This window comes from Eucyclogobius newberryi, unplaced genomic scaffold, assembly GCF_026437365.1.
Source record: "Eucyclogobius newberryi isolate DKJ021-1_F unplaced genomic scaffold, fEucNew1.0.hap1 SCAF_17, whole genome shotgun sequence".
Classification (NCBI taxonomy): domain Eukaryota; kingdom Metazoa; phylum Chordata; class Actinopteri; order Gobiiformes; family Gobiidae; genus Eucyclogobius; species Eucyclogobius newberryi.
In genome coordinates this window covers 35,378,249-35,404,869 of record NW_027315801.1, presented here as the reverse complement: position 1 = coordinate 35,404,869, position 26,621 = coordinate 35,378,249, and the positions used below count along the sequence as shown (strand labels likewise).

The 26,621-nt window shown below is 52.7% G+C and overlaps 2 protein-coding genes across 3 annotated transcripts; both read right to left on the bottom strand.

Moving 5' to 3' along the window:
* Nucleotides 1–948: 948 nt before the first annotated feature.
* On the bottom strand, nucleotides 949–18,668 carry ap4b1 (adaptor related protein complex 4 subunit beta 1). Of its 2 annotated transcripts, none has more exons than XM_072450208.1 (14): nucleotides 18,617–18,668; nucleotides 17,370–17,499; nucleotides 15,932–16,156; nucleotides 14,899–15,029; nucleotides 14,492–14,639; nucleotides 13,544–13,829; nucleotides 13,078–13,176; nucleotides 12,885–12,996; nucleotides 11,754–11,837; nucleotides 10,227–10,330; nucleotides 4,669–4,876; nucleotides 3,193–3,510; nucleotides 2,349–2,483; nucleotides 949–2,033 (listed from the first exon to the last, which is right to left on the bottom strand). In XM_072450208.1, the coding sequence occupies exons 2-14, from the start codon at nucleotides 17,480–17,482 to the stop codon at nucleotides 1,282–1,284; spliced, it is 2,715 nt and encodes a 904-aa protein (XP_072306309.1). In that variant the 5' UTR covers nucleotides 17,483–17,499; nucleotides 18,617–18,668; the 3' UTR covers nucleotides 949–1,281. The 2 variants fall into 2 exon arrangements, with proteins under 2 accessions (XP_072306309.1, XP_072306310.1); XM_072450209.1 differs by having other exon boundaries at nucleotides 949–2,018.
* A 445-nt stretch (nucleotides 18,669–19,113) lies between these two features.
* Nucleotides 19,114–26,192, bottom strand: sephs3 (selenophosphate synthetase 3). Its single transcript, XM_072450206.1, has 8 exons — nucleotides 25,828–26,192; nucleotides 23,613–23,716; nucleotides 22,506–22,613; nucleotides 22,261–22,415; nucleotides 22,096–22,186; nucleotides 21,813–21,912; nucleotides 21,378–21,590; nucleotides 19,114–20,701 (listed from the first exon to the last, which is right to left on the bottom strand). The coding sequence occupies exons 1-8, from the start codon at nucleotides 26,090–26,092 to the stop codon at nucleotides 20,469–20,471; spliced, it is 1,269 nt and encodes a 422-aa protein (XP_072306307.1). The 5' UTR covers nucleotides 26,093–26,192; the 3' UTR covers nucleotides 19,114–20,468.
* Nucleotides 26,193–26,621: the final 429 nt, after the last annotated feature.

Here is a 26,621-nt window from a genome sequence, read left to right as displayed (position 1 = left end):
AGCTCAGTGACACCTGCAGCTCAGTGACACCTGTAGCTCAGTGACACCTGTAGCTCAGTGACACCTGTAGCTCGGTGACACCTGCAGCTCGGTGACACCTGTAGCTCGGTGACACCTGTAGCTCGGTGACACCTGCAGCTCGGTGACACCTGTAGCTCAGTGACACCTGCAGCTCGGTGACACCTGTAGCTCAGTGACACCTGTAGCTCGGTGACACCTGCAGCTCGGTGACACCTGTAGCTCAGTGACACCTGTAGCTCAGTGACACCTGTAGCTCGGTGACCCCTGTAGCTCGGTGACACCTGCAGCTCAGTGACACCTGTAGCTCAGTGACACCTGTAGCTCAGTGACACCTGTAGCTCGGTGACACCTGCAGCTCAGTGACACCTGCAGCTCAGTGACACCTGCAGCTCAGTGACACCTGTAGCTCGGTGACACCTGTAGCTCGGTGACACCTGCAGCTCAGTGACACCTGTAGCTCAGTGACACCTGTAGCTCAGTGACACCTGTAGCTCGGTGACACCTGCAGCTCAGTGACACCTGCAGCTCAGTGACACCTGTAGCTCAGTGACACCTGTAGCTCGGTGACACCTGCAGCTCAGTGACACCTGCAGCTCAGTGACACCTGTAGCTCAGTGACACCTGTAGCTCAGTGACACCTGTAGCTCGGTGACACCTGCAGCTCAGTGACACCTGTAGCTCAGTGACACCTGTAGCTCAGTGACACCTGTAGCTCGGTGACACCTGCAGCTCAGTGACACCTGCAGCTCAGTGACACCTGTAGCTCAGTGACACCTGTAGCTCAGTGACACCTGTAGCTCGGTGACACCTGCAGCTCAGTGACACCTGCAGCTCAGTGACACCTGTAGCTCAGTGACATCTGTAGCTCAGTGAATGTAGAGAAAGTGCAGATCTGACACAGAAATAACTCCTTTTGTGATTGTTTGGTTTGAAAGACGTTTAATGCCACATCATCTCCACGGAGACGAGAACCTCCACAGGAAAAGTTACACGGTGCAAACAAACATCACTTTATTTCCTTGTTTAAATATGATGATTACATGTTTTACAGGTTGAGTCATGACTTCATGAGTAAACGTACTGCACTTCAGTCTGTTTTGGAGGTACTTGTACTTGTATCGACTGAGGAGGTACTTCAGTGTGTTTATGTGACTTCTCACCTTGAGCTTTTGAGTTCAAGTCCCGGCTTTGAGCAAATATAAACATATCAAACTTGAATATGAGATGATTCAGTCGCTTCAGTTGAACTCTTTATAAAGGTCACGACCTTTGACCTTTTGACTCTGAGACACTTTCACTTTGTAAAGAAACTGTGTTCAGAACGGCCGAGAGAACGGCCAGGAACCCGTCCAGGGCCGCCTCGTCCCCCGGCCTCTGCATCAGCCAGACTTTCACACACGTTTCTGCCCCGGCCCCTGCACCTGCCTCTGCCCCGGCCCCTGCCTCTGCCCCTGCACCTGCCTCTGCCTCTGCCCCTGCCTCTGCCTCTGCCCCTGCACCTGCCTCTGCCTCTGCCCCTGCCTCTGCCCCTCCGTTTTCCCCTGCCTCTGCCCCGGCCCCTGCCTCCGTCTCGGCCCCTGCCCTAACCGTGGCCCCTGCGCCTGCCACGGCCCCTGCGTCCGTCCCGGCCCCTGCGTCTGCCCCTACCATGGCCCCTGCGTCTGCGTCTGCCCCGGCCCCTGCGTCTGGGCTCTGGCCCGGGTAGATCAGCTGGGCTAAAATGAGCGAGGCAGGGCCGGTGTGTGCGGAGGGGCGTGGCCGTGAGTGCGTGTACAGGTAACACCTCCAGGGCCGGGCGTCGGCCGGACTGAAGGCCATGGTCTGGATGTGGACCAGCTGTAGCGCCACCTGCAGGACGTGAGGGGCCTCCACGGGCAGCAGAGGGCAGAGGAGCAGCTTCTCCACGCACAGGAACCCGCCTTCAACGCTCTGTGCTCCTGACCACGGGGCTCCTGACCACGGGGCTCCTGACCAGGGGGCTCCTGACCAGGGGGCTCCTGACCAGGGGGCTCCTGACCACACAAACACACAGAAAGTCACCAAAAGACCCTCCCACATGGTCCAACTGCCCCCCAAACACACTGGAGCTGACTCTCCCTGACCCGTCCTGACTAGAACAAGTTTAGTCCCGTCTCTGGTCCTGTCTCTGGTCCCGTCTCTGGTCCCGTCTCTGGTCCCGTCTCTGGTCCCGTCTCTGGTCCCGTCTCTGGTCCCGTCTCTGGTCCCGTCTCTGGTCCCGTCTCTGGTCCCGTCTCTGGTCCCGTCTCTGGTCCCGTCTCTGGTCCTGTCTCTGGTCCTGTCTCATGTTTACTGTAAATGTGTTTCACCTCGGACTGAACTCTGAAGCCACAGATCCTGAAACACCTCAGGGCTGAGGGCCGGAGTCAGAGACAGACACACTCCCGCGCTCGGGGGTCCGGACGCCGGCGCGCTCGGGGGTCCGGAGCTTAGATCAGCAGAATCTGAAGGACAGGAACATTGTCTCTTAGCCCGGTCTTATCCCAGTCTAAACCCGGTCTTATCCCGGTCTAAACCCGGTCTTATCCCGGTCTTAACCCGGTCTTAGCCCGGTCTTAGCCCGGTCTTAGCCCGGTCTTACCCCGGTCTTAGCCCGGTCTTATCCCGGTCTAAACCCGGTCTTATCCCGGTCTTATCCCGGTCTTAGCCCGGTCTTAGCCCGGTCTTAGCCCGGTCTTATCCCGGTCTTATCCCGGTCTTAACCCGGTCTAAACCCGGTCTTAGCCCGGTCTTAGCCCGGTCTTAGCCCGGTCTTAGCCCGGTCTTATCCCGGTCTTAACCCGGTCTTAACCCGGTCTAAACCCGGTCTTAGCCCGGTCTTAGCCCGGTCTTAGCCCGGTCTTAGCCCGGTCTTAGCCCGGTCTTATCCCGGTCTTAACCCGGTCTTATCCCGGTCTTAACCCGGTCTTAGCCCGGTCTTAGCCCGGTCTTAGCCCGGTCTTACCCCGGTCTTATCCCGGTCTTAACCCGGTCTAAACCCGGTCTTAACCCGGTCTTAGCCCGGTCTTAGCCCGGTCTTACCCCGGTCTTATCCCGGTCTTAACCCGGTCTAAACCCGGTCTTAGCCCGGTCTTAGCCCGGTCTTATCCCGGTCTTAACCCGGTCTTAACCCGGTCTAAACCCGGTCTTAGCCCGGTCTTAGCCCGGTCTTACCTGTGAACCCACTCTGCCCCTCGCACGCCCTCAGCTCCAGGCTCAGCTCAGTCTTGGGGTCAGAGGTCCTGTGTTCAGGGCTCCCTCTGGTGGACGTGTGGGGCGTGGCTTTGGGCGTGGCGTCGCCACAGAGCGGCTGCAGAGTGTTGAAGCTCTGAGCCCAGCAGGTGGCGCTCTGCAGCGGTCGCCCGATCAGGACGCCCAGCCCCGGGTCAGACCTGCGCGTCTGCAGCAAGCGCCTCGTCTCCTCAATCCCACAATGCAACAGGCGGAAGTAGAGCAGGGCGTGGTCGCGCACACACATGTCGCTCTCCTCCTCTGGAAAACAAAGGGACGTGTTCACACTCCAACAGACGCGGGGAATGTGAGGAATGTTGTTTTGAAGGTGAGAAAAATATGAATATCAAGTTTATTGTTTATAGTAAAAATTCAGATGGAAAATGTCTCAAATAAAGTTCTAAGTGACATTTCTGCCCTTCTGAAAATTAAACCTCCACCAACACTTTTAAAGACACGTTTTAACACATTTTCTGTGGGACTGATATAAAACCTTCTGAATATTGTTGTTGGGGACATATTACAACCGTTTAGTCCTGCTCAGTTTCTTTTATGAATAAAGAAAACACAAACATTTCAGTCAGATCGAGATGTGCAGCGAAGACTGTTGCTCCGCGTGGAAGAGTTAGTTTCACGTTGCTGCTGCTGTGAATCTTTGGACGTAACATTTGATGCTGGCACAGACGATGGAGCGCAGGAGCTGCACATACACCGTCTCCACACTGAGACTACGTCACGGGGTGGGCGGGGCCACACGCTCACACTGAGACTACGTCACGGGGTGGGCGGGGCCACACACGCTCACACTGAGACTACGTCACGGGGTGGGCGGGGCCACACGCTCACACTGAGACTACGTCACGGGGTGGGCGGGGCCACACGCTCACACTGAGACTACGTCACGGGGTGGGCGGGGCCACACACGCTCACACTGAGACTACGTCACGGGGTGGGCGGGGCCACACGCTCACACTGAGACTACGTCACGGGGTGGGCGGGGCCACACGCTCACACTGAGACTACGTCACGGGGTGGGCGGGGCCACACGCTCACACTGAGACTACGTCACGGGGTGGGCGGGGCCACACGCTCACACTGAGACTACGTCACGGGGTGGGCGGGGGAGCCAGCTCGCTCTTGGCGAGGGTGGGGGTGAATCTCAAACTAAGCTGTCTGCATTTTCGGTTTGTGAGCGGGTCCAAGATCTGGGTGATATTTATAACTATTATGTTATGGATGTTGCACAACACTTAATAATATATAACATATAATAACAAATATACCCTTAGGCTGGACTACGAAACAGGAAAAATAGCATGATATGGGATCTTTAAACATGAGGTTTTCCTGCTCCAGCTGCAGCGTCCGGCCTGAACGCGGCGCTCCAGCTGCAGCGTCCGGCCTGAACGCGGCGCTCACCGATGCAGCGGTGCAGCAGGCGCCCGAGCATGTCCTGGGTCTCTGCAGGTCGACTGAGGAACAGGCGCAGGGCACAGGTCAGGAGCTCCATCTTCACGCTCGCGCTCGCCTCCACGCCCACGCCGTCGATGAAGCTCTCCAACACGTACGGAGCGGACGGCACGCGCTCGCCGTACACGCCCAGCAGCCACAGCAACGCCTGCCGGCCCTGAAGGGGAGGAGTCAGAGGGGGACGTTTGAGGAGGAGGGGCCAGAGCAAGATGTTTGAGGGACTAAACCAGGTCTAAGATAAGGTAAAATTTGCACCAGTTTACATCTGTGTTTAGGGGCCCTGCGTTTGGGGGCCCTGCGTTTGGGGGCCCTGCGTTTGGGGGCCCAGCGTTTGGGGGCCCTGCGTTTGGGGGTCCTGTGTTTGGGGGCCCTGTGTTTGGGGGCCCTGTGTTTGGGGGCCCTGTGTTTGGGGGCCCTGTGTTTGGGGGCCCAGCGTTTGGGAGCCCTGCTGTATAACAGAGGCCCCTCGTCCTCCGTGTGGCGTTTGCAAAACACATGTAAATGTGAAGCAGCAGCAGCGTCAGGTCAGAGCTCGGATTACAACGTGTGACGTTTCACCAGAGTCAAAGTAAATGAGATGAAAAGCTTTGATGTGTTGAATCCTTTGACTTTTATACATTTTATTTATTGCTCACGTGTTCTGGGACGGTCCTGAAAACACTGACATTCAGACTTAATCTGCAAATGGACAAAATAATGATAAACTTTGGACAAAATGGGTTTATAACGTCACTTCCTGTTTGTAATTGATGACATCACACTAGGAAATTATCCCGAAAACACTGGGCCCTTTTATTTTCATTCCATTTCTTTTATTGGACAAATACAAATATATGAGAGACTTTGTTTTGTTGAATTAATGTTTAAAGAGACAAAAAAAGTTGTTTCTTTGTGTAAATTCTGAATAAACTTTGACTGGAATGAGTGTCCCTGGTGTGATGTCACTTCCTGTATGAGCGTCCCTGGTGTGATGTCACTTCCTGTATGAGCGTCCCTGGTGTGATGTCACTTCCTGTATGAGCGTCCCTGGTGTGATGTCACTTCCTGTATGAGCGTCCCTGGTGTGATGTCACTTCCTGTATGAGTGTCCCTGGTGTGATGTCACTTCCTGTATGAGCGTCTCTGGTGTGATGTCACTTCCTGTATGAGCGTCTCTGGTGTGATGTCACTTCCTGTATGAGTGTCCCTGGTGTGATGTCACTTCCTGCATGAGTGTCCCTGGTGTGATGTCACTTCCTGCATGAGTGTCCCTGGTGTGATGTCACTTCCTGCATGAGTGTCCCTGGTGTGATGTCACTTCCTGCATGAGTGTCCCTGGTGTGATGTCACTTCCTGCATGAGTGTCCCTGGTGTGATGTCACTTCCTGCATGAGTGTCCCTGGTGTGATGTCACTTCCTGCATGAGTGTCCCTGGTGTGATGTCACTTCCTGCATGAGTGTCCCTGGTGTGATGTCACTTCCTGCATGAATGTTCCTGGTGTGATGTCACTTCCTGCATGAGTGTCCCTGGTGTGATGTCACTTCCTGCATGAGTGTCCCTGGTGTGATGTCACTTCCTGCATGAGTGTCCCTGGTGTGATGTCACTTCCTGCATGAGTGTCCCTGGTGTGATGTCACTTCCTGTATGAGTGTCCCTGGTGTGATGTCACTTCCTGCATGAGTGTCCCTGGTGTGATGTCACTTCCTGTATGAGTGTCCCTGGTGTGATGTCACTTCCTGCATGAGTGTCCCTGGTGTGATGTCACTTCCTGTATGAGTGTCCCTGGTGTGATGTCACTTCCTGCATGAGTGTCCCTGGTGTGATGTCACTTCCTGTATGAGTGTCCCTGGTGTGATGTCACTTCCACAAATACCTGCTCGATCGGTGTAAAACGATCATTTATAAGTACGACAGGTATAAATACGACAGATAAAGTCACAATTAGAACATCGTAAAAACCCGTCATACGTCACTTTAAAGGTCTTTAAGAGACAAAAAGCACACTGTACGAACAAAAAGGGGGGAGGAGTCTGTGCTATGTTTAGTCAAAAACAGTCTCATTCTCTTCATTGTCTTACACAAACCTCTCCAGCACTGACAACGTTTGATTGATGATTTTACTGAGACGTTTCAGTCGCACAGACTCTGATGCTTTGGTCATTACAGGTGATTTCAATGTTCATGTGGATCATATTTGTGACAGAAACGCTAAAGAGCGTGATGCTGTCGTACTCAGCATGTGAATGGCCCCACCACAGCAGAGAGGCCCCACCCACAGCAGAGAGGCCCCACCCACAGCAGAGTGGTCCCACCCACAGCAGAGAGGCCCCACCCACAGCAGAGAGGCCCCACCCACAGCAGAGAGGCCCCACCCACAGCAGAGTGGTCCCACCCACAGCAGAGAGGCCCCACCCACAGCAGAGAGGCCCCACCCACAGCAGAGAGGCCCCACCCACAGCAGAGAGGCCCCACCCACAGCAGAGAGGCCCCACCCACAGCAGAGAGGCCCCACCCACAGCAGAGAGGCCAGACCCACAGCAGAGAGGCCAGACCCACAGCAGAGAGGCCACACCCACAGCAGAGAGGCCCCACCCACAGCAGAGTGGTCCCACCCACAGCAGAGAGGCCCCACCCACAGCAGAGAGGCCCCACCCACAGCAGAGAGGCCAAACCCACAGCAGAGAGGCCCCACCCACAGCAGAGTGGTCCCACCCACAGCAGAGAGGCCCCACCCACAGCAGAGTGGTCCCACCCACAGCAGAGAGGCCCCACCCACAGCAGAGAGGCCCCACCCACAGCAGAGAGGCCCCACCCACAGCAGAGAGGCCAGACCCACAGCAGAGAGGCCAGACCCACAGCAGAGAGGCCCCACCCACAGCAGAGTGGCCCCACCCACAGCAGAGTGGTCCCACCCACAGCAGAGAGGCCCCACCCACAGCAGAGAGGCCCCACCCACAGCAGAGTGGTCCCACCCACAGCAGAGAGGCCCCACCCACAGCAGAGTGGTCCCACCCACAGCAGAGAGGCCAGACCCACAGCAGAGAGGCCAGACCCACAGCAGAGAGGCCCCACCCACAGCAGAGTGGCCCCACCCACAGCAGAGAGGCCACACCCACAGCAGAGAGGCCACACCCACAGCAGAGTGGCCCCACCCACAGCAGAGAGGCCACACCCACAGCAGAGGGCACACCCACAGCAGAGTGGCCCCACCCACAGCAGAGGGCACACCCACAGCAGAGAGGCCACACCCACAGCAGAGTGGCCCCACCCACAGCAGAGGGCACACCCACAGCAGAGAGGCCACACCCACAGCAGAGAGGCCTCACCCAAAGCAGAGGGCACACCCACAGCAGAGTGGCCTCACCCACAGCAGAGAGGCCACACCCACAGCAGAGAGGCCACACCCACAGCAGAGGGCACACCCACAGCAGAGGCCACACCCACAGCAGAGTGGCCTCACCCACAGCAGAGAGGCCACACCCACAGCAGAGAGGCCTCACCCACAGCAGAGTGGCCTCACCCACAGCAGAGAGGCCACACCCACAGCAGAGGGCACACTCTGGATCTCATAATCACAAAGGGGGTAAATATATCAAATGTCACTGTGGTGGACGTTGCTCTGTCTGATCATCTCTGTGTCTTCTTTGATCTGCTTGTCACTCCTGAAGCACCGGCTGACGCAGCCTTGTTCAGAGGAGACACATAAGTGACAGGACAGGTGCAGGGTTTATGGAAATGATCAACTTTGAAAATGTCCCATGTTCTGATGTCAATGATTTATTGAACTCTGTTACATCTAGTGTTTTGAATGTTCTGGATAATATTGCTCCTTTGAAGGTTAAGGTGGTTAAGAATAAGCAGAAGACTCTGTGGAGAAACTATGATTCAGAAAAGAGAATGTCGCCGAGCGGAGCGAAAGTTTTCTCAGAAATAATTGGAAATAAAAATAACAACTCCCGCATTCTGTTTGCGACAGTAAACCGACTGACAAACCCTCCAGCTCAAACGCCGTTGGAACTTCCACGTCCAAGTGCAATAAGTTTGCCACATTCAAGGACAAGGTCCAGAACATTAAGAACACCATCAATCCCACAAATACTAACCCTGAATTTCAACCTCTGCATCAATTCAATAACCATAATCAGTAGCTTTCTTCCATCTGAAAAACATTGCCAAAATTAAAAATAGACTTGGAGAGACTTATCCATGCGTTTGTCTCCAGTAGATTAGACTGTAACGGCCGCTCACTGGTCTCTCCAAACGAGCTGTAAAACAGCTGCAGTACATCCAGAACGCTGCTGCTCGGGTCCTGACCAGAACCAGGAAGTATGATCACATTAGTCTCCTGACTAGAACCAGGAAGTACCATCACATTAGTCCTGACTAGAACCAGGAAGTACCATCACATTAGTCCTGACTAGAACCAGGAAGTACCATCACATTAGTCCTGACTAGAACCAGGAAGTACCATCACATTAGTCCTGACTAGAACCAGGAAGTACCATCACATTAGTCCTGACTAGAACCAGGAAGTACCATCACATTAGTCCTGACTAGAACCAGGAAGTACCATCACATTAGTCCTGTTCTCAGGTCTCTGCACTGCCCCCTGTGGCTCAGAGAAGAGACTTTAAAGCAGCTCTGCTTGTGTACAAGTCTCTCCATGGCCTAGCACCAAAGTACATCTTGGATATGTTAGTGCCATATGAACCATCTCGGACTCTGAGGACCTCAGGGACCGGCCTCCTGCTGGTGCCAGAGTCAGGACTAAACATGGACCGGCCTCCTGCTGGTGCCAGAGTCAGGACTAAACATGGACCGGCCTCCTGCTGGTGCCAGAGTCAGGACTAAACATGGACCGGCCTCCTGCTGGTGCCAGAGTCAGGACTAAACATGGACCGGCCTCCTCCTGGTGCCAGAGTCAGCACTAAACATGGACCGGCCTCCTGCTGGTGCCAGAGTCAGGACTGAACATGGACCGGCCTCCTGCTGGTGCCAGAGTCAGGACTAAACATGGACCGGCCTCCTGCTGGTGCCAGAGTCAGGACTAAACATGGACCGGCCTCCTGCTGGTGCCAGAGTCAGCAATAAACATGGACCGGCCTCCTGCTGGTGCCAGAGTCAGGACTAAACATGGACCGGCCTCCTGCTGGTGCCAGAGTCAGGACTAAACATGGACCGGCCTCCTGCTGGTGCCAGAGTCAGGACTAAACATGGACCGGCCTCCTGCTGGTGCCAGAGTCAGGACTAAACATGGACCGGCCTCCTGCTGGTGCCAGGTCTATGGGGCAAAGGTCTGGAATAGCCTTCCTGAAGTTGTGGGACAGGCCCCGCCCCGGCTGTGTTTAAATCTAAGCTAAAGACTGTTTTGTTTAGCAAAATATTTTACCTGGTTTTTAATATTTCAAAATACCACATTAATTTTATTTTATTTATTTACTCTGACGTACATTGTTTTATATTTTGATAAATATTTGTTTAATTGTGTTTGAAACATTGTAAAGCACTTTGAATGGACTGGTCTAACCTGTGCGTCCTGTATGACGTCCTCGCAGCCGACGATGGCGGCGCACACCACCTCAGAACTCTGAGGACACGCCCACACCAGGTCCCGGAGCGTCTGAACCACGGCTGAAAGCAGAAGATCCACAGACAAACCAGAGTCAGACACGTGACGTCACACGATCTCCCCCATATAGGTCTATATATATATATATATATATATATATATATCTGTTCTGCGCACGCTGTAGAATTAATTCATTAATCAGTTTTATTTAGGCGTAGACTCTTTGTTGATCTGAAGTTCTATCAGTTGTCACTCACTCGCGCAGGGAGCTTACAGCTGTTCAGCCCGGTGTAGGTGACTGAACCCCGGACATGCAGACTCAGCACCGCTGCCTGCGCTGGAGCTCCGGAGAATAAACGCTGTAGAATAACATCAGTTTTATTCAGGCCCATGGGACCAGTGGGCTTGAAGAAATCTGGAAGAGTCGGTGATTTAGGCATAAATTATGGATCTGAGTTGATCGATCGCAGCTTTTCTAAATATTGACTAGATTTTCTAGATTTTTTTCTTTTTAATTCTAGATTTCTGTCAAATCTAGAATAGAAGCTCCAGAGTTGCTGGGCCAGTTTTTGGTCGTCTGCGGAAGGACGGGCTCTGGGCTTGTAGTTGGTGAGAAGCCAGAGCCCACTCCACACAGAGGCGGGGCCACTCCACACAGAGGCGGGGCCACTCCACACAGAGGCGGGGCCACTCCACACAGAGGCGGGGCCACTCCACAAAGAGGCGGGGCCACTCCACACAGAGGCGGGGCCATTCCACACAGAGGCGGGGCCACTCCACACAGAGGCGGGGCCACTCCACACAGAGGCGGGGCCATTCCACAAAGAGGCGGGGCCACTCCACACAGAGGCGGGGCCACTCCACACAGAGGCGGGGCCACTCCACACAGAGGCGGGGCCACTCCACACAGAGGCGGGGCCACTCCACACAGAGGCGGGGCCACTCCACACAGAGGCGGGGTTGTTGTCAGAGAACTGCTGCTTCAGACATGTATTGTACTGAGATCTAGCTCTCGACACCTCCTTGTTAAATCCATGCGTCTTGGTAGCGCCTTCTATCACCGGCCCTGTGCGCTGCCTCCTTCTGCTGCCTTACCTGCCTCTATGTCTACGTCTCCTGTAAGATGAATGGAATAAGACTAGACTAAACTAAAAGTGTTGACTCAAACACTCGTCTGCCCTTTGCAGCTTGTTCTGAGCTGAAGTGGAGCTCACAATCGCCACGGGCCCATCTCGACTCGCAATGATGTCAGATTAAAAAAAGGTGAAGAAATTTAACTGATTTTGAGTTTAAAAAAAACCTGGAACAGCCTTTGGACAGCGCAGGAAATAGTGACACAACGGCGCCCCCTTCTGCTGGTTTCGAGCAAATACACACTTCAATTTCCCTCTCGAATTGGAATCGCGCAGAAGCCGCAGCGACTTCGGAGCCGCGGTCGCTCGGACGTAAAGCTCGATGGTGATGAACGTTAGAGGCAAGCGTTACCCGAGGTGATGTGCTCCTGCTTCAGTCCCAGGAGCCCGGCCAGGAGCTCCAGACATCTGTCGCTGTAGTTCCGTCCGATGCGCCCTGGCAAACGACACAGGACACGGGCAATTATCTCATGGGGGCCAAACCAGATCCTGCAGATAATGGGATGAGCCACGTGGCCGCGCGTCCCGGAGCGCCGTTTTGAGCTAAAACAGGAGCCAGGAAATGGAGTTTAATCGCATTTTCGGAGCTCAAAGCGTGTCCCCACGAGCGCGTATTAAACGGCAAACCGCGTCGGGAAAATCATACATATTAATAAAATGTCGGTGAGTCGGAAACAGTGGCTCGTCTTTATTAACATCTGCTGCGTCTGTGCTGTGTAAGACTCTTTAAAAGGTGCAGCGTGCAGCTTTCCCCGCCACGTTTGAGCCATAAACACATCTGAGAATAATAAAGACGAGATTGATATGTTTCACTTTGACTCGTTTGGACAATTTGCTTCTTTCAGATCTGGTTTTCTGTTTTTACTACTGTATTTTCTGGACTTTTTTTCATAGTTTTGGCCGAGGTGCGACTTATACTCCAGAGCAACTTATATCTGATATTATTCTATCAGCACTTCCTCTTCCTCTGGAGTTTGTGGAGTTGTTTAGAAGTGACACAGAGGAAGAAGAATTCAGTGGATTTAGTGATTTGGAGTAAAACTGATGCTTTGCTAAACTTGTTAGCATGTTAGCATGTTCTTTATGCTATAGTTATCTGAATAACTGTTCATATGTTACGTTAACATACCAGACACTTACCACAGTTCTGTCTGTGCCTCATGTAGCTGAAGGTGTTAGCGTTAGCATACGTCATGTGGCTGAAGGTGTTAGCGTTAACATGCATCATGTAGCTGAAGGTGTTAGCGTTAGCAGGCGTCACGTAGCTGAAGGTGTTAGCGTTAGCATATGCCATGTAGCTGAAGGTGTTAGCGTTAGCATACGTCATGTAGCTGAAGGTGTTAGCGTTAGCATACGTACACCTATTCACCATGTTCTCATCTGTTATGCGCTCCTCCCCCCGTGCACTCCCCCGTGCGCTACTCCCCCCCGTGCTCCCCCCGCGCGCTCCTCCCCCCTTGCGCTCCTCCCGCCCGTGTGTTACCGATGGCGACGATGGCAGCCTGGGCGGTCTCTGGGTTCACGTCGGTGCAGTAACCTTTGAGCTCGTCCAGAACCATCGAGACGTTTTCGTCGTTCACCAGCTCCACCAGCACCTGGCGACCGGGCAGGAAAGAGGTCAGAGGTCAGGAATGGTTTTATGGTTAATATCTCTGTCATAACTGGTCTGACGTCACCTGCATCTTCCTCTGTTTAATGAAGGCCGGCTCGGCGTAGCCACAGTAGAAACGTTTGTAGTGCGCCGCCAAGAGGCCCGGCTCGCTCTGCAACAGCAACTGAAGCACAAGATCCACAAGATCCACCGTTAAGACTTTTGTTTCACGCACAACGGGTTTAATCTGCGGCCGCGCCCGTTATTCTGCTCGACATGCCCTTTTTTAAGTTTATGAGTGACACATGATGCGATTTAACCCCAGAATATCTCAAAATGTGAAAAATCCAGGTTTGAGTGACGTGCGAGCTGCTTTGAACACATTTACCGTATTTTCCGGACTATAAGTCACACTTTTTTTCATAGTTTTGGCCAGGGTGCGACTTATATTTATACTTATATAATTATACTAATACTCTGGAGCGACTCATATGTGAGCTTATTTGTTATTTGTGTTGTGTGCGGCGGGGCGGGCATCTGGCGTCACCGACCTGTATGTGCGCCAGAGCGGTGAAGCGGACCTCGCGGCTGGAGCTCCCGCAGGCCGCCAGCAGGGGGCCGCACGCCCGCTCCAGGGCGGAGCGCGCCACAGCGGGCAGGGCGGGGCACAGGCAGAGGAAGAGGCGGAGCGTGGCGGCCATGACGGGGGGATGGGCGCTGGTCAGGCACGGGTCGAGCAGCGAGAGGATGTCGAACAGCTCCCCCTCTGTCTGCGGGCGGTATCGCTCCAGGACCCGCAGGACGTCGCACTGGGCCCAGACGTCGCACTCCTTCAGCCTGCCAGAGCGACGGGGGGAACGCCAAACGTGTTAAACGCTGCACGGTTAGAACGTTGCACGGTTAGAACGCTGCACGGTTAGAACGCTGCACGGTTAGAACCTACTCTACTCCTCTCAGCGCTGCATCGTACAGTCACTTAGCGATAGAGCTCCCCCTGCAGCTCGCCTGTAGAACTACATAAAAACATGTCACGTTGCCAGATATGAAAAAAGAGCCAGGGTTTCTCAGGAGAGTCGTACGCCCCTAAAGGTACGCCCCGAAAGGTACGCCACCAGAGGTACGCTACCAGAGGTACGCCCCCAAAGGGTACGCCACCAGAGGTACGCCCCCAAAGGTACGCTCCCCAAAGGTACGCTACCAGAGGTACTCCCCCAAAGGTACGCCCCCAAAGGTACGCTCCCAGAGGTACTCCCCCAAAGGTACGCCCCCAAAGGTACGCTCCCAGAGGTACTCCCCCAAAGGTACGCCCCCAAAGGTACGCTCCCAGAGGTACTCCCCCAAAGGTACGCCCCCAAAGGTACTCCCCCAAAGGTACGCCCCCAAAGGTACGCTCCCAGAGGTACTCCCCCAAAGGTACGCTCCCAGAGGTACTCCCCCAAAGGTACGCTCCAAAAGGTACTCCCCAAAAGGTACGCTCCAAAAGGTGTCTGTGTGTGTACCTGTTGAGGAGGTGGTGTGTGATGTTCTTGTTGATGGCGACTCCGCCCTCGTCCTTTAGGACCTCCTCCAGAGCTCTCAGACAGTTCACCATGACGATGGGGTCTGGGTCCCGGAGCAGGCTGTACAGCTCGTTCACCATCGCAGCGTCTGAGCAGAAGAAGAGCAGCCGTAACAACCGCTGAGCAGAAGAAGAGCGGCCGTAACAACCGCTGAGCAGAAGAAGAGCGGCCGTAACAACCGCTGAGCAGAAGAAGAGCGGCCGTAACAACCGCTGAGCAGAAGAAGAGCGGCCGTAACAACCGCTGAGCAGAAGAAGAGCGGCCGTAACAACCGCTGAGCAGAAGAAGAGCGGCCGTAACAACCGCTGAGCAGAAGAAGAGCGGGCGGTGTAGAGTGTGAGCGTTACCCGTCTCCGCGTGCGGCTGGAGGTTGTGCAGTTTGGCCCAGCCGAGCACGGCCACTCTCCTCACAGAGGCCGCTCGGTCCCTCAGCCCCGCGCTCAGAGGCTGCTCCACGTACTCCGCCAAACCTGGCAACCTGCAACGTACACATGTTTACACCTGGCAACCTGCAACGTACACATGTTTACACCTGGCAACCTGAGACATCGTTTCAGTCCCTCCTCAGTCCCTCTGCAGTCCCTCCACAGTCCCTCTGCAGTCCCTCCGCAGTCCCTCCACAGTCCCTCCACAGTCCCTTTGCAGTCCCTCCTCAGTCCCTCCACAGTCCCTCCTCAGTCCCTCCACAGTCCCTCCGCAGTCCCTCCACAGTCCCTTTGCAGTCCCTCCGCAGTCCCTCTGCAGTCCCTCCGCAGTCCCTCCTCAGTCCCTCCTCAGTCCCTCTCCAGTCCCTCTCCAGTCCCTCCACAGTCCCTCCGCAGTCCCTCCGCAGTCCCTCCACAGTCCCTCCACAGTCCCTCCGCAGTCCCTCCACAGTCCCTCCGCAGTCCCTCCACAGTCCCTTTGCAGTCCCTCCTCAGTCCCTCCACAGTCCCTCCGCAGTCCCTCCACAGTCCCTCCACAGTCCCTTTGCAGTCCCTCCTCAGTCCCTCCTCAGTCCCTCTCCAGTCCCTCTCCAGTCCCTCCGCAGTCCCTCTGCAGTCCCTCCTCAGTCCCTCTGCAGTCCCTTCGCAGTCCCTCCACAGTCCCTCTCCAGTCCCTCTGCAGTCCCTCCTCAGTCCCTCTGCAGTCCCTCCACAGTCCCTCCTCAGTCCCTTCGCAGTCCCTCCACAGTCCCTCCACAGTCCCTCTCCAGTCCCTCTGCAGTCCCTCCTCAGTCCCTCTGCAGTCCCTCCACAGTCCCTCCTCAGTCCCTCCACAGTCCCTCTGCAGTCCCTCCACAGTCCCTCCTCAGTCCCTCCTCAGTCCCTCTGCAGTCCCTCCACAGTCCCTCTCCAGTCCCTCCGCAGTCCCTCCACAGTCCCTCTGGTGTGGTCGTACCTGAGGTTGGTCATGTTTCGGAGGGCGTGGCTGCGCACCATGGGGTTGGCGTCCTGACAGTCTTTCCTGAGCGTGTTGATGACGAGCAGAGACAGATCGGGCTTGAGCGACGCATACGAACACAAGAAGACGTAAACCAGCTTCTTCTGCACGATGTCGACGGTGGCGCAGGCTTTGACCATCTCGGGAAACAGAGCGGACACGTCCACGCCCTGCGACATCGCCCTGGGGCGGGGCAAAGAACAACGTTACCACAGCAACAGAGGCGGGGGAGGAGCCAAAATGTCTTCTCAGGTAATATTACTCAAGAAGAAGCACAAAGTAGTGAGTGAGTTTGCAATACCTGTAAATAAGAGTTATATTTTGTTTTTATTCGGTTTACTTACCTGCTAATAGTATTACCTAGTCTTGTGCTAGCTGTTTGTACTTTATTTTTATTTTATTCTGTTATCATTATTTTATTATTATCATCTTATTTTTATCTTTTTTTTTTAATCTATTTTATTTTATTTCCCCCTCCATTCCCTATTAAGATATGAGAGGAGTTTTGTTGATAAGAGTTTTTTGTTTAGTTCATAAGAGTTCTTCCTATAATCTGTCCTTTCCTCCTGTTTCTACTGCAGTGGAACAACCACATGTCCCTATGGGACATTAAAGGGTTATCTTAGCTTATCTTATTAGAGCTGTCGTCGTAGCAACACTCTGATACTCCAGGAACAGTCTGATACTCGCCGCAACATTCTATCACAGTCACTTTAACGGAGCAGCAAATAAAAACTGTCATGTGACGAGACAAACGTTCAACTGAAATGACCTGACTTTGCTTCTAAAATACTGTATTTTCCGGACTATAAGGCCCTCTCTCCTCTCTCTCCTCTTCCTCTCACTCTCTCTTCTTCCTCTCTCCTCTCCCCTAACAGTTTTGGCCGGGGTGTGACTTATACTTATATTTATGCTTATATACTTATACTCCAGTGCGACTTATATATGTTTTTTTCTCTATTATGCATTTTTTGGCTGGTGCGACTTATACTCCGGAAAATAATCCGTCACGATTATTCTGTTATCACTTCGTATGATTCCCGAGAGCGGCCAGAACGTTTCAGGGGCCAGAACGTTTCAGGGGCCAGAACCAACCGGGAGCTCCTCGTAAACCGCTTTACTGCACGACTTTGGCGATGGATTTACCGCACGACTTTGGCGATGGATTTACCGCACGACTTTGGCGATGGATTTACCGCACGACTTTGGCGATGGATTTACCGCACGACTTTGGCGATGGATTTACCGCACGACTTTGGCGATGGATTTACCGCACGACTTTGGCGATGGATTTACCGCACGACTTTGGCGATGGATTTACCGCACGACTTTGGCGATGGATTTACCGCACGACTTTGGCGATGGATTTACCGCACGACTTTGGCGATGGATTTACCGTACGACTTTGGCGATGGAGCTCCTGTATCTCAGCGGGTCGGACTGGACGTTGGGGTTGGACAGAGTTCTTCTCAGCTCCTTCACGGCGTCTTCTCCGCTCAGGTACGGCATCTTCCAATCGGCCAGGTCTGCGACGAGCGCGCCATCGGCGGCGAAAGAGGGAAACGAGGGAACAAAAGGGTTTGGAGTGAACGAACGTCGACCAATTATCGAGATATTCATCAGATAATTTAGTGATCGACTCATCGTTATCGTGAAATGACTCGGGAGACATGACATTTTAGTGTTTGTAGTGGAAAAATTATTTATTATTGAAGTTTAATTTGACTTACTCTGCAGAGGTCGACGGGTAAAACATAAATACAACCAATTACTAGAGTTGATTTCGATACTACGGGATCAGCTCAATACTCGATACCAATGCACAATATTTTCCACACGGCTGTAATTTTCAACACAAATGAAAAGTTCTCTCTTGAAAACTGCTCGTCTCATTTTTGTGCCTCATTGTGCAGTCGATTGTTTGTATTGTAGATGTGTCTGTGTCCAGAGGCCTCATGAATAAAGGATTCAGAATCATTTACAGGCGTTAGACCAAGTTGTGATACGGTATTTAAAGTGAGATGAAACTGCTGAGAAGAGAAAGATTCAGTTGTTAAAATGGCCTGATAAAAGAGTAACTTAAGTCTTTATAATGTCGTTCGGTCACATTTATGTTAAAAGCTGTTGATCACTGTTAATGAAGAGTCAAATGTGGTGATGAAGAATTAGTCTCTTAAAATGAACCTTTTGGCAGAACGTGCTAAAATAAACTCCTTAAACCACAAAAGTATGTTTTACTCTTTAAGTACAGACTCTGACCTCAAATGGAGTCAAGTCAAAGTCAAAATATCTACTTTAAAAATCAGTTTCAGCCCATTTCAGAGCAAGAATGAAGAGCTAAAAAAGAGCTTTTGAGAAGGAAACGCAGTGATTTAACAATAAAGAAGTAAAACGAGGTGAACACGTGGTCTCTGAGGTTGGAATAACATTATAACGTCTTTAAAAGATTTAAAAATGTAATTTAAGCAGAAAACTCGTGCTGTCAAATAACGTTATTCACGGCAAAAACACACGAGAAAAGCGTAAATCACGAGCACGTTTGACAAAGTGCAACGCGGTAAAAGTCCATTTCTTCTAAAGTCATTTATATTCTTTATTTGTTCTTTATGTTCTTATAATAGATCCATGTTCTCATGTTCTTACCTTCAGAGCAGCGAGGCTTGTTTACATTTTACAGACCGGGGCACTTCCGCTTTGGACCGGAAGTATCAAATGCTATGCCGCCCCTAGTAGCGCGCAGCGGAACTTCAGCGGGATCAGGAAAACTGTATTCAAAATGTGTTTAAAGTGTGTTATAAAGTATAAAGTTTATATCTTGGTTAATTCTTCTTAAGTGTTTTGAAGCTAGATTCTCCTGATTATTCAAATATCTCCTTTTGTTTGATTCACGCTCTGATTTAATCCTGGTTCTGCCCAACTTTGTGATAGTTTTATCTGGAAAGGACCTGGACCTGGACCTGGACCTGGTTTATCCCATTTTGTCCTCATGGTCAATTCCATCTGTTTTATTCCTAGTTTAGCCTGTTTAGTTCTCGTTTATTCCCTCTTTCTTCCCATTAACTTCCTGTATTCCATGTTATTCCTGAAAACAGAGATGTTGAATATCCCAGACATTTGCCCTGAACAGACCGAAACGACAGTGACATTCAGATAACTTTATTGATTGTAAAAAGCAGAAGGCTACAAAAGCGACCCGGGACGCGTGGCACAGACGTCCCGTTCCTCTCGCCGGGCGGTGCATCTGCTCCGGCTCCTCCCGCGGTCTCGGGATTCAGAGCCGGGCGTCATGAACGGGTCGAGGACGGGAGCGGGTGCAGCGGGTCCAAGACGGGGCGAGAAGGCGTGGACGCTTGACCTCCACGAGTCGAGGGGAAGCTGCTCAATCCTCCCCCCGCCCCGTGGGACACAAACTATTCTCTTCATTCACCGTTTCGAGACGCGTTTCCCAGCAACAAACGGCTTTAACGGCAAAATGTGACGCGCTGTCTGACTTGAATTTAGATTATTAATTTGGTGTGAAAATAAGATTAAAAATGCATAATTTAAAATAAAAACATGAAAAAAGTTGACATTCTTATGATTTTTTAAGTGCGTTTGAATCAGGGTCAAAAACTAATTATTATTTTAGTAGTCGACCAGTCAAAAGGTTTATAGAGACTTTAAAAAGACATTTTTAACCAAATGAAGGTGTAAATCCGTGACTGAATATTTATGAATAAAGTGTGTTATAACTGAAAATTGGAGTTCCTTTTTTTTGACATTTTGATTGAATAATGTCCCTGTCTTTGTTATAAAAGGTCTTTTCGTGTGTTTTAGAGTCGGTTTATTCCAGATAAACATTAACATGATCAAAAATGTGACTCTCTAAAGTCGATTCATCGACAGCCGCAATTTATATATTACTTCATTAAATCATCTAAATATCAAGAAAAAAGTCAGAAAGAACAAATCTGGGCCTTGAAAATAAATACATAGAGATCTTCATTAATATTGTGAAGTCAATTCTTTTATACTATTTTCTAATTTGGCAATAAATGTCTTGGGATGTCTTACATTTGTTTAAATCAGAATGTGATGGTTGTCGGGCTGGTTGGGGGCCCTCTATGCCAGCTTGGGGCTGGTTGGGGGCCCTCTATGCCAGCCAGCTTGGGGCTGGTTGGGGGCCCTCTATGCCAGCCAGCTTGGGGCTGTTGGGGGCCCTCTATGCCAGCCAGCTTGGGGCTGTTGGGGGCCCTCTATGCCAGCCAGCTTGGGGCTGTTGGGGGCCCTCTATGCCAGCCAGCTTGGGGCTGTTGGGGGGCCCTCTATGCCAGCCAGCTTGGGGCTGTTGGGGGGCCCTCTATGCCAGCTTGGGGCTGTTGGGGGGCCCTCTATGCCAGCCAGCTTGGGGCTGTTGGGGGGCCCTCTATGCCAGCTTGGGGCTGTTGGGGGCCCTCTATGCCAGCTTGGGGCTGTTGGGGGCCCTCTATGCCAGCTTGGGGCTGTTGGGGGCCCTCTATGCCAGCTTGGGGCTGGTTGTCGGGCTGTTGTCCTGGCTGGCGGCCTGTGTTCCTCGCGGTGGCACTTCGATGATGCGCGGTTTGTCGATGATTCGCGCTCGGCGGTCTCCTTTCTCCACGATGCCGATGATCCAGGCTCCGCCCTGGCCCCCGGTGGCCGTGCGCTGACTCTTCATCTCCGAGCAGAACTTGGCCGCTTGTTCTCGGGGCAAACACATGAGCAGACCGCCTGAAAGAACACGTCGAGAACACGTCGAGAACACGTCGAGGACACGTCGAGGACACGTCGAGGACACGTCGAGGACACGTCGAGGACACGTCGAGGACACGTCGAGGACAGGTCGAGGACACGTCGAGGACACGTCGAGGACAGGTCGAGGACAGGTCGAGGACACGTCGAGGACACGTCGAGGACAGGTCGAGGACACGTCGAGGACAGGTCGAGGACACGTCGAGGACAGGTCGAGGACAGGTCGAGGACACGTCGAGGACAGGTCGAGAACACGTCGAGGACACGTCGAGGACAGGTCAAGGACACGTCGAGGACACGTCGAGGACACGTCGAGGACAGGTCGAGAACACGTCGAGGACACGTCGAGGACAGGTCAAGGACACGTCGAGGACACGTCGAGGACAGGTCGAGAACGCGACAATAACACGACCAATAACACGACCAATAACACGACCAATAACACGACCAATAACACGACCAATAACACGCCAGGAAGTCGCCAAGAACGCGCCAATAACCACAATGTTCACATTTATGTTTAACGTTGTCTCGGTTTGTGTTATAAAAATGTCAGTTTTTATCGTCATCTTGTCACAATTGTTGGATAAACGAGTTGCAGTTGCACTTGTGCGAGAGGAAAGGCACAACCGAGGCCTGGACGCGGCTCACGTACCGGACGTCTCGGCCGACGTGCCCTGGATCAGGTTGAACAGGTTCCCGCAGGCCTTGCTGACGGCGGCCATCTTGGCGATGATGGGCAGGTTGTGGATGACGAAGGAGACGTCGTTCTTCTGCTGCGCGGCCAGGTTGTTGGCGTGCCCGAGCAGGCCAAAGCCCGTCACGTCCGTGGCCGCGTGCGCCTGGAACTTGTGCATCAGGCCGGCCGCTGAAACGGGAAGGCGTGTTTTGTTGAGGCGCAGAGCGGACGATCTCATAAACAAGACGCACGACACAAAGAGAACGAAGCCAAAGACGACGGTTTGTGAAGGACAAGAACGTGGTCAGAAGAGAAAAAAGGACTTTAAAAGAAGCAAATTAGCTTTTCTTTCAGCCTCACAGTCTTTAGCACGTGTGTGCTAACAAACAAAGAACACGATAAGTGTCTCACCCGCGCGGTTTAACGTGGCCATAGAAAACATGGCCTCCTGGTACGCCTCCTTCACCTCCTCCTTGGACACCACCAGCTTGATCTTGTTCCATCGTTCAGGCTGAAGAACGATGACGTAGAATAAGCATCAGGGCCATTTTACCACGATGGGACAACAAAGTGCGAGTACCGTTTTACAGTATTTCTGTGTTAAAACTCAAACCTGCATTTTTAATCGTCAAAAAACTGTATATTTTTGCATAAACGACTAATTAAGTTGATTTAATGAGTTTAATTGCGGGACCTGCTCGAGCCACTGGTGAGCGTTGACCGCCACCTGCGTCCCGAGAGGTTTGGTGAGGACCAGAACGTCTCCTGGAACGGCGCCGTCCGGCCTGAAGGAACATCAGAGTGAGCAGAGGTTTGACACGCGGCGTTTGGCGTGAATGAACTGTGCGGCGCGACCGACATGATGAACTCGTTGGGCTGACAGACGACAGAAGCCACGCCCCCCACGATGATCCAGGGGTTGACCACGGTTTGTCCTCCGGTCACCGACGTCCCGCCCTCCTCCGCCGCGTCACGGAAGCCCTCGATCATCAGCGGCATCACGCGCTCGCGGTCCTGAGGGGTCAGAGGAAGAGGTCAGAGGAAGAGGAGGGGTCAGAGGAAGAGGTCAGAGGAAGAGGAGAGGGTCAGAGGTCAAACACTGACCTTCTCGTTCATCTTCTGGCTGACGCTCAGCAGCATGAGCATGTTGTCACACTCGGTGATGCCCATGGCATAAAGGTCACTCAGGACGTTTGCACAGGCGATTCTTCCCTGGAAACGACACAAACATGTAAAGGTCAAGGGTCAGAGTGGACGATCAGATCACGAGATAATGATTCACCACATTCTTCCTCAGACTCACATCTAAACATATGACATCATCTTAAATTATGACATCATCAAATCATAAACGCACAAAAAACATCTGATTGTAGAATCATGGTGTCGAGACGGACGGCGACAAGAGAAGTACAAAATATTATTACGGCAACGCCGACCGTCCAACCAAATGTCGCCCATATTTGTTCAAAAATAGCTAAGCATGACTTTGAGGGCTCTGGAGGAGCGGGACATCGAACGTGGTCAAACCATTTGCCCTAAACCTACACCACAACCCTAACCCTGGCGCGTTAGCGGCGCCCCCTACTCTGGTGTTGTTGGTGGCGCTCCCTACTCTGGTGTTGTTGGTGGCGCCCCCTACTCTGGTGTTGTTGGTGGCGCCCCCTACTCTGGTGTTGTTGGTGGCGCCCCCTACTCTGGTGTTGTTGGTGGCGCCCCCTACTCTGGTGTTGTTGGTGGCGCCCCCTACTCTGGTGTTGTTGGTGGCGCCCCCTACTCTGGTGTTGTTGGTGGCGCCCCCTACTCTGGTGTTGTTGGTGGCGCCCCCTACTCTGGTGTTGTTGGTGGCGCCCCCTACTCTGGTGTTGTTGGTGGCACCCCTACTCTGGTGTTGTTGGTGGCACCCCTACTCTGGTGTTGTTGGTGGCGCCCCTACTCTGGTGTTGTTGGTGGCGCCCCTACTCTGGTGTTGTTGGTGGCGCCCCCTACTCTGGTGTTGTTGGTGGCGCCCCCTACTCTGGTGTTGTTGGTGGCGCCCCCTACTCTGGTGTTGTTGGTGGCGCCCCCTACTCTGGTGTTGTTGGTGGCGCCCCCTACTCTGGTGTTGTTGGGTGTCGACGGTTCTTGTGTCAGTGACATTAGAATGTTCATAAATGTGGTCATTGTCCAGACGTAGTGACCGCAGTGACCTCTCAAAGGTTCTGGACTCACCATCATGTACGGATCCTCCACCAGGGGGTAGAAGAAGTCTGTGGTCTGAACCAGAGACAGGCCTCCGTGTCTGAGAGGAATCACACAGCAGTCCATCCCCACACCTGAGGGGAGAGGGGAGGAAAGACATCAGTCAAACACATACACACTGTGGACTCCAAGTGCAGTTATTATTAGGGCTGCAAAAACTTTAATCAATTAATCACAGCTAATCAGAGATAATTTTGAACTCATTTAGTGATTGACACTCGTTAAGTGAACAGTCCAAACCATGTGACTCGTCAGAGCAGTAATTACAAGGAAATGACACAAAACACATGATCTTCGACACGACCGATCGATTAATCGCCTGAATAATCGATGAAAGCGATGGTTCGTAGCGGTCATTGTGAAGTGAGTTTTGTGCCGCTCGAGTCAATGATTTTCACGGTAGCTGAGGTCAAAGGTCGTGTCAGTAAATGAGGTCAAAGGTCATGTCAGTCTTTAGCTCGGCTCAAAAAACGCAGAGTCATGTTCACTCTTTATCCAACTGTCAACTGACTTTAACTGCGAAACAAAGCTTTTTAAACCCTTTAACCACAGACCCTTTAACCCCTTTAACGACCACAGACCCTTTAACAACTAGACCCTTCAGCAACCACAGACCCTTTAGCAACCACAGACCCTTCAGCAACCACAGACCCTTCAGCAACCACAGACCCTTTAGCAACCACAGACCCTTCAGCAACCACAGACCCTTTAGCAACCACAGACCCTTCAGCAACCACAGACCCTTTAGCAACCACAGACCCTTTAGCAACCACAGACCCTTTAGCAACCACAGACCCTTTAGCAACCACAGACCCTTTAAAAGCTACTGACACTTTAAAAGCTTTAGCCCGGTCTGTAGCCTGTAGCTCCAGGTGTGTAGCTCCAGGTCTGTAGCTCGGTCTGTAGTCTGTAGCTCGGTCTGTAGCCTGTAGCTCCAGGTCTGTAGCTCGGTCTGTAGCCTGTAGCTTCAGGTCTGTAGCTCGGTCTGTAGCCTGTAGCTCCAGGTCTGTAGCCTGTAGCTCCAGGTCTGTAGTCTGTAGCTCGGTCTGTAGTAGCTCGGTCTGTAGCCTGTAGCTCGGTCTGTAGTAGCTCGGTCTGTAGCCTGTAGCTCGGTCTGTAGCCTGTAGCTCGGTCTGTAGTAGCTCGGTCTGTAGTCTGTAGCTCGGTCTGTAGCCTGTAGCTCCAGGTCTGTAGCTCGGTCTGTAGCCTGTAGCTCGGTCTGTAGCCTGTAGCTCCAGGTCTGTAGCTCCAGGTCTGTAGTCTGTAGCTCGGTCTGTAGTAGCTCGGTCTGTAGCCTGTAGCTCGGTCTGTAGCCTGTAGCTCGGTCTGTAGCCTGTAGCTCGGTCTGTAGCCTGTAGCTCGGTCTGTAGTAGCTCGGTCTGTAGTCTGTAGCTCGGTCTGTAGCCTGTAGCTCCAGGTCTGTAGCTCGGTCTGTAGCCTGTAGCTCGGTCTGTAGCCTGTAGCTCCAGGTCTGTAGCTCCAGGTCTGTAGTCTGTAGCTCGGTCTGTAGTAGCTCGGTCTGTAGCCTGTAGCTCCAGGTCTGTAGCTCGGTCTGTAGTCTGTAGCTCGGTCTGTAGCCTGTAGCTCCAGGTCTGTAGCTCCAGGTCTGTAGTCTGTAGCTCGGTCTGTAGTAGCTCGGTCTGTAGCCTGTAGCTCGGTCTGTAGCCTGTAGCTCCAGGTCTGTAGCTCGGTCTGTAGCCTGTAGCTCGGTCTGTAGCCTGTAGCTCCAGGTCTGTAGCTCGGTCTGTAGTCTGTAGCTCGGTCTGTAGCCTGTAGCTCCAGGTCTGTAGCTCCAGGTCTGTAGTCTGTAGCTCGGTCTGTAGTAGCTCGGTCTGTAGCCTGTAGCTCGGTCTGTAGCCTGTAGCTCCAGGTCTGTAGCTCCAGGTCTGTAGTCTGTAGCTCGGTCTGTAGTAGCTCGGTCTGTAGCCTGTAGCTCGGTCTGTAGCCTGTAGCTCCAGGTCTGTAGCTCGGTCTGTAGCCTGTAGCTCCAGGTCTGTAGCTCCAGGTCTGTAGTCTGTAGCTCGGTCTGTAGTAGCTCGGTCTGTAGCCTGTAGCTCGGTCTGTAGCCTGTAGCTCGGTCTGTAGCCTGTAGCTCGCTGTGTAGCTCGGTCTGTGGTGTTGCTAACAACACGCTCGCTAGCGCCACATGTGCCGTGTTTATCGCGGATCTTCTCCTTGTTCTTACCCAGCTTTGGCCCCGTCGCTTCAAACTCCTGCTCCGCGGCTTTCCCCGGCCCGTCCCCGGCCCCGGGGGCCTCCAGTCCCGCCAGGAGCTTGAGCAGAGCCTCCTGCGGGACTTTACAGCCTCAGCCCTTCAGCTCCGAGAAGGCGGTGAGTCTGAAGCCGCGCTCCAGGCCGTGCTCCTCGGGTTTGAAGGGTTTGTAGCCGCGGAACAGGGCCTCTGCGCCGGCCGCGTCTCCCGGGGCCGGCGGGGACGTGGAGTCGGACATGTCTGCGGGAAAAGACCGGAGTCACGGAGCTCCGGGTGCGCGCTGCAGGAGAGTCTCCCCGGGACAGTGTGCTCTGAGGCGGATGAATGAGTCTGTGACACCGGTGGTTACAATGTACGTAATAAAACTAGAGCGAAAAGTCTTGTTGCCGTGGCAACGGCGGCGGCCATCTTGTGACTGTAGAAAGAGACACTTCCAAATAAATAACGTAGAAAAAGGACAAATCCATTAGATTTAAGATAAGATAAGATAAGATATTCCTTTATTGTCCCACATGGGGAAATTTCATTGTTGCAACGCAGGTAGATACAGAGGTAGATACAGAAGAACAGATCACTTATAGGAAGTCTGAAAAACACTTTCAGTAGAAGATCTCCTATAAATAAATAAAAACTCCCATAGACAAATAAATACATAAATAAATACCATTGCATGTGATCCCGACAGTAATTGCACATGAATATGTGTCACGACAGCACATAGATTGCACATAGATTGCACATGAATTGCACAGTAATTGCACATATGA